The following is a 12,652-nucleotide window of genomic DNA, read 5'->3' on the forward strand; positions in this document are numbered from 1 at the left end:
AAAAAAACCAAACAATTTGCATGCTAATAGAATAAAAGATATGATACATCTTTGCTTGCTGTAAGCCTGTAAGTGGGCCTTGAAACACACAGTATGTGTGGTCCTAGAAATGAGCAGTGAATGCTCTTGTATTGAGCTAGACTACTGCCAAATGCGTGATGAAGTTGGTACAAAATAATAAATCCATAAAAATGGGAGATGCCCCTCTGTTTCTGCTTCATACGTTTCTCTTTTTAGTCCACAAGAACAGAGTAAATGCTATCATACCACAACTACTTTGTAGTAAAAAACTGTTGGAAAGGCAGATAGAAAGAAGGAGAAAAGTTGGTGTGTGGAACAACAGATTTGACATTTATTTAAGATGTCTCTGTGAGAAGTGATGCAAGTCTGGAGAATGAAAAGTTGAAAGAAACTGGGCTTGTTGCGCTTTGAGTTGTTTTCTGTATTTTATATTTTGTGGTGATGCAATGAATATTGCGCATCTTTTCATAGTTGTCAGTCCGTTTGGGGACATCTTCAATGGGCCTGTAAGCATATTTTTTTTCTGCAGATGAAGGGATCTCAGTTGATCCTTATATGTGCTGCTGCATTTCTTAGGCAAGCTCTTTGTAGTGCTGCATGTTTCTGATGCTGCCCATCACCAGCCAGTGGTACACACAGGGATCTGTCCCAGTCCTCTGAAGGAGTTCAGAATGGTACTGGAAGCATTTCTGTTTTCACTTCTGTTAACCTGTTTTTCACGATGTGACCCTATCTGATTTGAAGAGTGGTGGTCACACAAGTTTCAAAGAATAAGTGCAGCAATGTAATTCTATAAGCGCTGCCTTACAGCAGTTCTGCCAGCATTCACAGGATAGTCCTATCAGTGTTTTAAATCGGTATGTTTAAGTTAAATTTTGTTTATTGTAAAATACAGTGCAGTGAGGTCTGTAGGAAGCTGTGAAGAGCTAGTGCTTCTATACTATAGAAGTTGTCTCAGAGAATCCATCTTTCAGTTTCCTGTCTCACCTGTTTTAGGAGTCTGCAACTGCTGATGTTTGGGTCTTAGTTAAAAGTAGCAGTAGGGAGCAAGGAATTCTAATGTCATGAAACTGTTCTACCCAGTGTTCAGTATGTTTGTTCTGTGGCCATTATTTTTTAGTTTCCCTCATTATCCCTGTTATTATTAGGAGGATGGAGAAATTCCTGCACATACAGGTGTGAACTGTTGTGTAATACCAACGGGGCAGTTTGGTCCAAAAATTAGCAGAAGTCCCTTCAGAAATAAAAGAGCATTTTACCTGGTTAGAAGGATTTCCAAATTGCCCTGAATTGGTCTCTGTGCAAGCTTGGAGGTAGCTCACTTTCAGGACTAAAGTAATATGGTCCACAAAAGCCATTATAGTTAGAAAAGAATGTGCCTCTGAACAAGAAGAGTCTTTTCCCCCAAAGCTTATGTGACCAGAGAAGTAAGTGATTCTGTAGCTCTGCTTGGGGCTCCTGGAATTTTCTAACAGTGTAATACAACAATTTGCATTAGGGATGCTTGGAAAGGGTTGGACATTTTCCAACTTGTTTTTTTTTGGCTATACCTCGGGCTGAAAGAACTAAACCCTGCCTGAGGGAATGAAATAGTTTGAACTGTATCCCTATCTCTAAAAAGAACCAGAAATAACAAAATACCTGGTCTGAAAGTGCTAGCCCCAAGAAAGTAGGGAGTGCTAGAATAACAGGAAGAGGGTGGGGTTTTTTGTCAAGAAATAGCCATTTGCACTCCCACTTTCAGCAGAGAGGAAGGATATATACATCCACATTTCCACGTTTAACTTCAGTGTTGTAATGTTATAGCATCGTTGCAAGCTAATGGGATTTTTACTGGAAATTTTTTCTCAGGAGGTTCATAGATTACCATAGAATTTGTGAAATACCTTTGTGCACGTGTATGAATGTAGGCACGATAATGTCAGTAACTCTCTCCCCTATCTCACAGATACAGAGATGCATTTTGACTTCAAGTCTAGCTAAAGGGCAGCTGCTTAAAGTAAAAGCCTGTGTATTTTCTTGATGTATTAAAGCCAGTCAGATGATTGAAGTTCAAAAAAAATCCTTATTGTTTCACTTGTTTTTTGTTTGTTTGTTTGTTTGTTTTTGGTTTTGTTTTTTTTTTTTACCCTTTTGCTGGATGATTGAAATGGGAAGTGTCTGGAACTCAGCAAGGGTGACATTTATTCTTGGGAGAGTGGGAAAAGATTAAAAGTAGAAACAGCTGATGAGGCAGGATGGATGGCCCTGTAAAGAAAGTAGGAGGAAGAGAAATGTGAACATCTGTTAAAGCTGTACCAGTGACCCTTTTGGCTACGTTGCAGTTCCTTTTGAATTCATTCTTCAATAGATGTCACCGCTATCAGTGAGAAACTCAGCATGGTCTTGTGCATTCTCTTTTGGGGATTGTAATGAAAACGAAAAGCAGGCTGATCAAATGTTTTTATTTTCGCTGTTGTTGTTTTTGCTGTTGTTCTTTTTTTTGTTGTTGTTGTTGTTGTTTTGGTTTATTTTGTACTTTTTTGTATGTGGGATTGGTTATTATTTCTTTTGGTTTTTTTTCCCTTTTCCAGTTTTTGTGCTCCCCTGACATTTTGTCAACATGCATTAAAAAAAAAATAATGAAATTTTAGAGATATGAATTGCTATTGAAATTTGCCCTTCTCATCCCACTGATGGTCTTTTACTGGGAAAACAGGTGGGGCACTAGAACTGTTAGTTTTAAGGTTGTGCCCACTGGCTTACAGTGAGTGGTGTCGAAGGATTCTGCATAGATTCCTACCATCTTTTCCCACAGGTTAACTTCCATTACACTCAAATTTAATCTTGGCCTAATAAAAATGTCCACTTTTCCCCACAGTAGAATCATTGAAGATGTGCAATAGTAGAACAGCGCCTCGGGAAGCATTATTGCTTAAAGGAATCTAACAATGGGTTCTTTTATTATTAACTTCTTTGCCTTGTATATCTCATGCCTCCCAATTATGAGAGTCCTGAGAATTGTATTCGTTTTTCAGCTCATCAAAAAATTTTAATCTTGCTGTGAAAGTTCTTGTCTTATCCAACTGAAATAAACTTTGAATGAATTCATCTGATGATGCAAGAAATGTTTTGCTGAAGTCCAACGTGATTTGCTGAAATAGGCATCTGAATGACCCTCAGCCTGTATTTTGTAATTAAATCCAATAGTAATGTTTGGGAAGATATTTTTTTTTCCTCTGTGTATAAGTTTTTGTGTTTACAAGTTAGTAATTGTAAGGAATGAATAGAAAACATTGTGAAAATAATAGACTTAATCTTTTATCGCTTGAGGAGAATTAATAATTTAATGCTGGATACTGGAGTATTTGATGGGAATTGTCTATGGAACCACTAGATACAGACTCTTAAAGGAACTGATCTAAGGGGTGACTTTTTATATTGAACAGAAAAAATTTATATAAAACAGGAACAGTGAAGCAACACAGGAATTTTGCTGTTGTTCATATGATATCGTATATGTAAAGAAATATAAGATTAATCAAGGGCCATATCTAAGTCTTTATTTTAAATTTCTCATCCACTATCTCTTGTAGCAAAAGGATTTTTGGAACTATTGTGGGGAAAATTATTTTGAACTCCTTCATATGGAAAAAAAAACAAAGAAATATAATGATTGCTATGTTCTACTCGATTGCTCTCTTTGTTCTGTGAATGTTCTGTATGGCTTTTAAACCTCTGCAGATGTGCTTTGGCACGTCTTGAAGAGCGAAGGAGACAATTATAGTATTTCTTTACATCCAAGTAGTTAATTTTGATTTTCTTAGAATGCTAGTGTTTTGGTTCTTTCTCTCCCAGGTAAAGAGGCACAACTAAAAATGTCTTAAGAATTTTATCAGATTTGAATTAATGCACCCCTTTCCCAATTATCACATACAATTGAAACCGTGTCATGCCCTTACTTATTTAGGTGTCTCCATCTATATTTTGTATTCACTTGATGTTCAGTCATTAAACATGGATATTTAGATGTTTTTAGTAACAAAGACCATAAAAGCTGCCGTGCTGTGTGACACATGGTGATTTCAGCAATTAGCAGTTCACAGTAGTTCTCATCAGATATGAACTTTCTAAAGAACTATTGGATTGCGTTGCAAATATATTTCATGTCTGTCAGTTGGTCTTCCTTTTAATCTTTTAAAAAAGTTCAAAACAGCATGTTTGAAATCCAGTGTTCCACTGAATTACCTGGGCAATTTCCAGCAATCAGTATTAGAGGCTTGCACGCCAACAGTAAAAATAGAAGGAGGATCACTGATACAGTCTTGCTCTGGATTAAAAGGGGGACAGCAGTAACTGATTTTAAAACAGGTTTATTGTATTTCTATCAAGACTTACACTAAACAACAGTAATCTTGTATCTTTAGTCTGTGCAGCCTACAAACTGCTGTTTATTGAATTACAGTTAAGAAGACTCAGTGTCACTGTACTGGCAAAGTAGATACAGAATGCTTGCTTTTTGTGAATGAGACATTGTAGAAGTAATATCTTTGTGTAAAATTCTCTGTGCTGGGCAACGTACTGTATCACTTGTTTCTCATGCACCAATTGTAGGTTGTGATGCTGGATAAAAAAAAATCCAAAAACAAGCACAAGTATGATTGAAGGTCAAATGTGCCTTGAGTCAGGAGGAAGGTTTGCATGAAGATATTCGGACAGCAGCAGGCCTCTTGCTTGAGTAGCAGTTCAACCTTTGAATGAAGTAGGCAACTTAGATCTTGGCCTTTGGGACCTGTTAACTGCTATCTATCTGTTAGAGTTGATATTGGCTACCAAATTGAGATAAACCCTCTGAAGACGTGGTATTAGTTGAGGCCATGGGTGGGCCCTTCCTGCCTGAACTGTGAGAGATGGATGTGCTGGTGCAGGCAAGGTCTGGCTCCTGTTATTTGCTATGGTGAACTGAATGCATTTTCTTCACATGATATTGTGCATCTCCATGTAGGTCAAAAGACACCAGGTGGAATAAAAATTAAGCGGACCTCCACTGATTTGTTCTACTGCATAAAGAAAATATGAAGTCATTCATCAGTTGTTGCTTTCATGAAATAACTTTTTTTCCTGTATTTTTTTCCCTGGCAGTGTGAGTTAATTCAATCACAACATAAAATACACTGCGTCAGATATGAAAATGACAAAAAACTGGATCACATTCTTGCTGTTCTTCCTCTCAGTTACTTTGGTGAGTTTTATCATTTTTTGTTTTTTTAAATCAGTATCAGTTTGAACAAGGCTGTATAGAATACTATAGGAATTTTTATTTTATAGGCAATGATGTATTCAAATACAGTTTCTGCAAAGCAGGATTCCTATCTGTCTTATGTCTTCCTTTCATTTCCAGTACTAAAGGAACAGTAATAGTAATTGCCTCTGCTGAACGAAACGTATCTTTTGCTAGCATAGAAGTTGATGGTAACAGATGACATGTGACATATAAGTAGTACTGTGTAATTTCATGGAAGAGTGGGTAAGACTTATTGCACAGATTCAAAGGAAATCCGAGGAACTTTTAATTTCATCACCTGCATGACAAAGATACAGTATTTCTATCTGCAAGAGTTTTATTTTCCATGAAGCTTAGTTGATTTAGGTAAAACTTGGTAGTTTTTAAAAAATGTAGTTAAAAGTTCAAGATTCCCTTTTGTGTGTGTGCATGCTTTATTTTGAAAAACTACCACAGTGGATTTCATGTCATTTGAATACTTTTCTGTATTCTGAAGATTGACTGCTTCACAAGACCATAGAAAAATGAGCCAGCTTATAAGCAAATCAAAAACTTTAAGTGTATGGGCAGTCTTTCATGAAGGATCAATTTGCTTCTGATCCAAATGCCCCTTAAAATAATACAAATATCATATATTTTACTGTATGTTGAAAAAACTGTCTATGCACTTCTGATTGTTTCCATGCTGTCTATGCATTTTTAAATTATTTTTTATGTATCTTGCAGATATTTATTCCTCCATCCTCACTCAGGTGATATGTGCCAAGATTCAGTAATAAGAATTCTTAAATTAGCCAGAAAAACACAATATCAGATTATCAGTAGTAAGATTTGAAGATCACTTTGCTCAGTAAAATTATATTTCAAATACAATATTTAAAGATATTGAAATTTTATTATCAGTTGGTATGTGAGTCATAGTTTCAAAGTTGGTTGAAAAAAGGTGACTTGCTAAAAAAAAGTCTTTTTCCTCCTAGTTATTTGCCACTGCTATTCCATCTGAAGGTCATCAAAATATGACAGAGGACTTTGGTCAACTGAGTTTTACACGGAATAAAATTATGACAGCACAGTATGAATGCTACCAGAAAATTATGCAAGATCCTATTCATAGGAAAGAAGGTAGAGTTTACTTTCTCATACAATTTTCCAAAGGGAAGTGCCCAACATATAATTAAAGTAATTCAGGATCCTGACCCTTTATTTATGTTGATGTCATGTCTTGGTAGCAATCATTCTTTCAGGCTCTTTGTACAGTTTTTTAGAAACAACATTAAAGTAATATGATGTGTATCACCTGCCTATTGTTTTACATCTTGTAAGACACAAATCTTTTATTTCTGATAAGAAAATGTTAAAGAGATATTCAGATTTTAAAAATTGAGACTGTTTCTGCATTATAATTTCTGAAAATATTAAATGGTTCTGGAGAGAAGAGGCGATTGCACTCCTCTCCAGAACCGTTTTTTTCTCTTCTGAGGTGTTTCTTTGAGGAAAGCAAATGTCTGAAGGCCAGAAATGGATATGAGAGTGTTTATGCAGAAGCTTATGTACAGGCCAGGGCACCACAACTTCAGAACAATATGGACAAATTGGAAAATCTCCAGATCAGAAGTAGAAGAAGTATGGTGTTTGAGCCTTCGAGATAGTTTGAGGAGCAGGGAGAAGGTGGTATTATTTTTTGAATAGAAAACTGAAGGAAGACAGAAAAAATATTTTTCCAATCTGTGCTCAGTCATTCTGCATGTATTCTGGGAAATAAATTTGTTATAAAACCCCAGCTGAATCTCAAAGGAAGTTTATTTTAGGTGTTCTAAAACAGATCTACGTGAGTACAGTGAGGGATTAAAACAGGCTCTTGAGGGACACTGCAACATCCCTGTCCTTGAACGGACAAATAGCTGCAGGCTCATCTCTGAGGAAGAGAAACCATGGCTGCCTCCCATATAGGCTTCCTGATTGCTTCTGGGATACTACTTAGTTTTCAGTGACCTAATAAACACACATATAGCTCAGGTATACATTCAAAATGTAAATAAATTCAGTAAAATGGTCTTTGCAAAATCAGAGAACCGTAGAATGGTTTGGATTGGAAGGGACCTTAAAGATCATCAACCTCCTGTCAGGGCAGATAAAATTCAAAGCTCTTTGTTGTGCATTTTTTGGTTTGAATTGGTTTACTTTGCTTTGCCCAGAGAATATTACCTTACCATGCTCTAGATCTACTGTGTTTTATGAACTATAGGGATAGATAATTTAAAGAGGAATGGTAATGGATTTTAAAATGTATTCTGAGAAATATACCTGAAAGGAAGTGTTTCTATTACATGAAATATTAACTGCTAGTAAATTTTAAGTTTCCATTTTTATCTTTACAAAGCGAAGTGTGCAAATGAGAAACTTACCTTGTCTGGTGTTATACCTTACTTTTGAAAGACTACTATGAAGGGTTATTTTATTACCAGTTGTCCACTTGTTTCTAGGTCCTTACTGTAACAGGACATGGGATGGCTGGTTGTGCTGGAGTGATGTTGCTGCAGGAACTGTATCAGTACAGCACTGTCCTGACTACTTCCAAGATTTCAATCCATCAGGTAAGTGTGTGCATGGGCTTTCTACATAAACATATCACCTAATGAAATGAGTTTTTGGGTGCTTGATGCCTATTCTTTGCCTTACTCAAACCACTAATGCATCAGAATTTCAGTAACTTCAAATCCATTATGTGCACTTTCCTTTTATCACAGAAAAGTGCAGAGCTTTGCTCTTGGTGATGAGCTTTACCTTCTGAGAGGAAAGCAGAAATGTAATTTTTTTCTTTTTCCTCAGTTTGGCAGCTGAAGTTAACAAGTGTTTCTCCCACAAGTGAGTCTTTTCCAGTAAGCTGAACTTTGCCACTGTGTGAGCATGTGGAAAATGTCATAGACTTCCACTCTTGTCAGTTTCTACTGCATTTGCTATTTCCCAGGGTCTTTTGGTGCCCGTTTCTATTTGATTTAATCATTATGTGGTCCTGGAAATTCTCCAGTCTGATTCTAGAGCGGTTTCTCTATTGATGTTTTCCTGCCTGTTCAATTTACAGTGGTAGGATGTTAGACTTCCATTTCTATCTTGCATGTTAAAGTAGCCATTTAAGTATCCTTGTCACTTCATCTGGTAGTTCTGTAACAGTTTGATATATTTTGATTGTTTTTTGTAGAAGGAAAATGTATTTTTTTCTTTTTTTTTTAAGAAAAAACACATCATTAGTTGCCTTTGCCAAGCACAAGCAATGGCCTCTGGTTTCTCAGAATTCCAAGTAACAAGCAATGTCTCTCTAGTCATATTAATAAAGCTGTCATTTGTTTGCCAGTCTTTTTTGTGAAACACGAGGATCAGGAAGTAGAACTTCACTGCTGACTGTTGTGTTTTTTTTCTTTTTGACTACTCTGACCGCCTGTAGAAAAAGTTACAAAGATCTGTGATCCAAGTGGGAACTGGTTTAGACACCCAGAAAGCAACAGGACTTGGACAAACTACACCCAGTGTAATATCTATACGCATGAAAAAGTGAAGGTAGGAAAGGAATAAGTGCATGTCACCAGTCTCAAGAAACTGATCTGTGAAACTTGAAAAATTCTGGCATGCACAGACAGTGTCTCATCTAATAACATTTCTTTAAGCTCTACCTGTAATCTATTTATATGATTTCACAAGTTGATACCTGCAACCATTCAAACATTAAATTGGACTAATAGGTTCAGAGGACGTGTACAGTATGGGTTGTATGAGCCCATGTATGCAGGCTATTATTCCTTCTTACACAATCTAGATAACTATGCTTTATCATGGTAATATAAGGTTCATTTCTTTCTGTGTAAGATGATGATTTTTGTAATTGAAAACAAAAAAAGCAAATTTGTGAGGCAGATTCCATAATTGAAAGCAGAATTTTGTTATTGGTAGAATTGAAATTATTAATTCAAGTAATTGATGGTAACGTCTTGTACATATGCCTAACATAACTTTACCAGTTCATTATTATTTTGCTCTCTATCTAGCTTTTCATAATACTATAATTTGGCTGCAGATTTATTTGATGGTTCCATTTAGTCTTTGATAGTTCAGAATCATTGTTAATTTTTTTTCATTCTTCAAACAAAAGGTTGGTACAAAGAAAGTATCTTTATAAGAGAAAAAATTATGGAAGCAAAAAATATACATTCATATGTGAACACATTATTTTCTTTAAGAGATGTATGATAGATGAATCCAATCTAAGATAGGAATGCACTGAGCACAGTAGCAAAAATGACCAGTTTTTATATAAATACTTAGAAAAAACAGTGTGTGTATTTAAAAGCCTAATATTTTTACATCTAAGAGAGAATTTCTAGTGTTTCAAATGAATCTGGTTTTTGCCCAACAGAAAGAGATTTTAGTAAGATAATGATTTGCAGGATTCTGGATTGACTCATATCAGTAAAGTTTTAATTTTCTTAATCCTACTACAGTCATTTTGTAAATAGAAAAGATGTATAAGCATGTTCCTCCTTAATAATTCTGTATGAATCACATGTGCTTGGTTTTATTCTTCTGTTGCAGACTGCTCTGAATTTGTATTATTTGGCCATCATAGGACATGGTCTTTCAATTGCCTCACTTCTGATTTCTCTTGGCATATTCTTTTACTTTAAGTAAGTATATTTAAAATTCTTTACCAAATATTAGTGCTTGCAACAATCCTAGTTTCAATGTTTTTGAAACACAGGCCTTCCCAATAAATTAGCTGGAGCAACAAGGTGGAAAAAAAAAAAAATCAGTGTACTGGTTTGGCATTGAACATGCTGTTATAATAAAATTTTAGGTTTCTTTCCTCAGAAACCTAGAATTCCCGATCTGCAAATTAAAAATTGTAGCAGATGTTGGAAATGGGGAAAATGGCACTTAGAAAACACACCCAAGTACTAAGCAAGCATTTCTGATGGAGAAGGGTTGCTTTTTTGCTTGTTTGTTTATTTTTAATAATAACTTAAGACGTAGATATGTCAAGCATGGGTCATACTAAAGAGTAAATGGAAACCAAAATACTGATGGTATACAAGTCACACACGTGGTGTAAACATGGCACATAAGTCACATTCTGAAGTAAACAGCCACATAACACAATAAACTGTGAAGAAAATAAAGCTAAGAGCAACATTAGGAACAACTATAAAAATAATCTTAATTTTCCTTATTCCTTGTATTACTTTTTGTGAGAGTTCTGTTCTATCCACTCTGTAGCAGTTACTATGTTATCTTGCAAGCAAGCCTGAGTAGCGTGCTGCCAACATAACCAATTTCATAACTTGCAGCATACCGCGTGGGTCTTTAAAAATTGTCTGCTTCACACTTCACTCACTTTTTTTGTGTTTGTAAGATGATGAGGCTTAGTGGAAAGCTGAAACCAGTGTCACTGCAGGGTTGCCACGTGAGCAGAGCTGAGGCAAAGCACAGCGCTGTCAGTGATGAGCTGTTTTTTCTTCCAAATGCTGCATTGCCTGGTGTAGGCTCACCTTGTTAACTGGCACTCCTTTAATCATTTCTGCATTGTTTTTCATTGGAAGAGATGGATCTGCTCTAGGATAGCTGGATCCACTTCACAATCTTAGCAGTTTCTCATCACTGTACCCTTCCATTTCACTTCATCTTTTTTTTTTTTTTTCCTCTAATACGTAAATAGGAGTACCACCTATATCAGTAATGGTTGGGCTGTTTCAGATTTTGCTTTTCTCTTATTCTGGACTTTGAGTTGATTTGGTAGCGGTAGTAGATACCTGCTAAAGAATTATCCTTTTTTGTTAGATCTGGCATAGTGTTTCCAATTTACTTATGCATTATTTGCCCAAGTTCTGGAACAGCATTACAATAAATTCCTTGCAGAGTGTTTCAAGTTTATACCTCCTCTTTTTGAAATGCTTTTAAGATGATTTTTCAGCTGTTTCTGACTTTTCCTATTTCCAAATTCACTTTCTCTCCACAAAATTAAAATTTTAGATGGTCCCAAGTCCCTATACGTTTGAATTTTGCAGTAAAAAATGCAATGCCTTTATTGTGAACCTCATAATAAAGATTAACAGATGAAAAAATCTCACATGGTAGAAAAAAAAAACATTGCAAGAAATTTGTAAGGCAAAAGCAAAAAGCTTTTGAATACAATTTTAAAAGCTCAAAGACAGTGAATTTTTCTGTGCTACAAATGCAAACCAAGCCAATTTTATCTTAACTTTGGCACTTCCTACAGAAGAAGGTGGTTTGCTTCACTACCATCACAACTGTTACATTTGTCGTACCCTCCAGGAACTTTTTTCTCCCTTTTGTAGAAGGATCCTCCGTCTTCAGAGAAGCACATGGAATTAATCTAGACTCAAACACCACAACTTCTAGACTGTGGTTATGTTGGGATATAAAAGGAAATTACAGAATTTAAAGGAAACTAAAGAAAGTTCTCTACAAGTTATTCTCTTGGGATGTGCAGTTCCTCTAAAGTATTTTTAGTACCAGAAGGATATTTAAGGATCTAGATTAATACCAGGATGTATTATGTATCAGCTGAAGCTTGTGTAACTATTGATAGCTTCTTAACAGGTGGACTTTCTTCTTTTTTTTTCTTTTTTTTTTGCTATTGTGTGGGGAAGCCTATGAATTTATTCTCTTAGATTGTTTCCAGACAGCATTTGCTGGCTTGCTGACCATTACAGAATCTTTAGGTTTAATTAGAAAAGTAGGAGTATTTCTTCATAGGAAAAACGACAGCTTTTTTTTTTTTTTTCCAAAAATCTTCAGCTTTTTCAAGTATCAATTACTTGATTTTGACTGATTTTTTTTTTTTTTTCCAGATTATTACAGTTCTGTGCATTTTATTTTCAATTCGATTTTTTTTTCTTCAGAAAACTATCATTGGAAATATCAGTTCAATCTGTGACTTGTGCTCCTCGAGTAGATTTTTGCTTCAAAATGGGTTACAGATTTGGAACTCCAGTCTTTTAACCAGAGAAATTATCAGTGAAGAGTAGTGATTTGCAGTGACTCTCCTTTCTCATTCTGTTACATACTCAAAATTGTACATAAGTTTCATAAATAACTTTTCTTAAGAAAGTTCTATGGTTATTTTCATAAAGAAGGAAAAGTGAGTTAACAAAAAACTTAAAAGAGCAGGGCATTGAGGGAAAGGAAAAAATCTGAAATAAAGGAGAATCTGCTGATGAAGCATCACCCAGTGATCTGACAGCACTTGCAGAGGCTACCAACACTGAACTTAGTCTGGACAAACACTGGATAAGATAGATGGAAAGATATTGGGTTCCTAAATCGCTTTAAGTTCACCTAAGCGTAAAGGCTAATTCC

The 12,652-nt window shown here is 35.6% G+C and overlaps 2 protein-coding genes across 16 annotated transcripts in view; one reads left to right on the plus strand and one right to left on the minus strand.

Annotated features, from left to right (window-relative positions):
• Positions 1 to 12,652, plus strand: part of CALCRL (calcitonin receptor like receptor) — a 67,730-nt gene that overhangs the window by 32,138 nt on the left and 22,940 nt on the right. Inside the window, exons 3-7 of the mRNA XM_090144362.1 lie at positions 5,143 to 5,242; positions 6,262 to 6,406; positions 7,768 to 7,878; positions 8,727 to 8,839; positions 9,869 to 9,960. Coding sequence (XP_090000488.1) covers positions 5,186 to 5,242; positions 6,262 to 6,406; positions 7,768 to 7,878; positions 8,727 to 8,839; positions 9,869 to 9,960 — 518 coding nt within the window. The 5' untranslated portion in view covers positions 5,143 to 5,185. The remainder of the gene's footprint in view (positions 1 to 5,142; positions 5,243 to 6,261; positions 6,407 to 7,767; positions 7,879 to 8,726; positions 8,840 to 9,868; positions 9,961 to 12,652) is intronic.
• LOC116235940 (uncharacterized) overlaps positions 1 to 12,652 on the minus strand; it is a 182,053-nt gene that overhangs the window by 21,985 nt on the left and 147,416 nt on the right. The window lies entirely within an intron of this gene.

Source organism: Phasianus colchicus, chromosome 7 (assembly GCF_987193195.1).
Source record: "Phasianus colchicus chromosome 7, bPhaCol1.hap1.1, whole genome shotgun sequence".
Taxonomy (NCBI): domain Eukaryota; kingdom Metazoa; phylum Chordata; class Aves; order Galliformes; family Phasianidae; genus Phasianus; species Phasianus colchicus.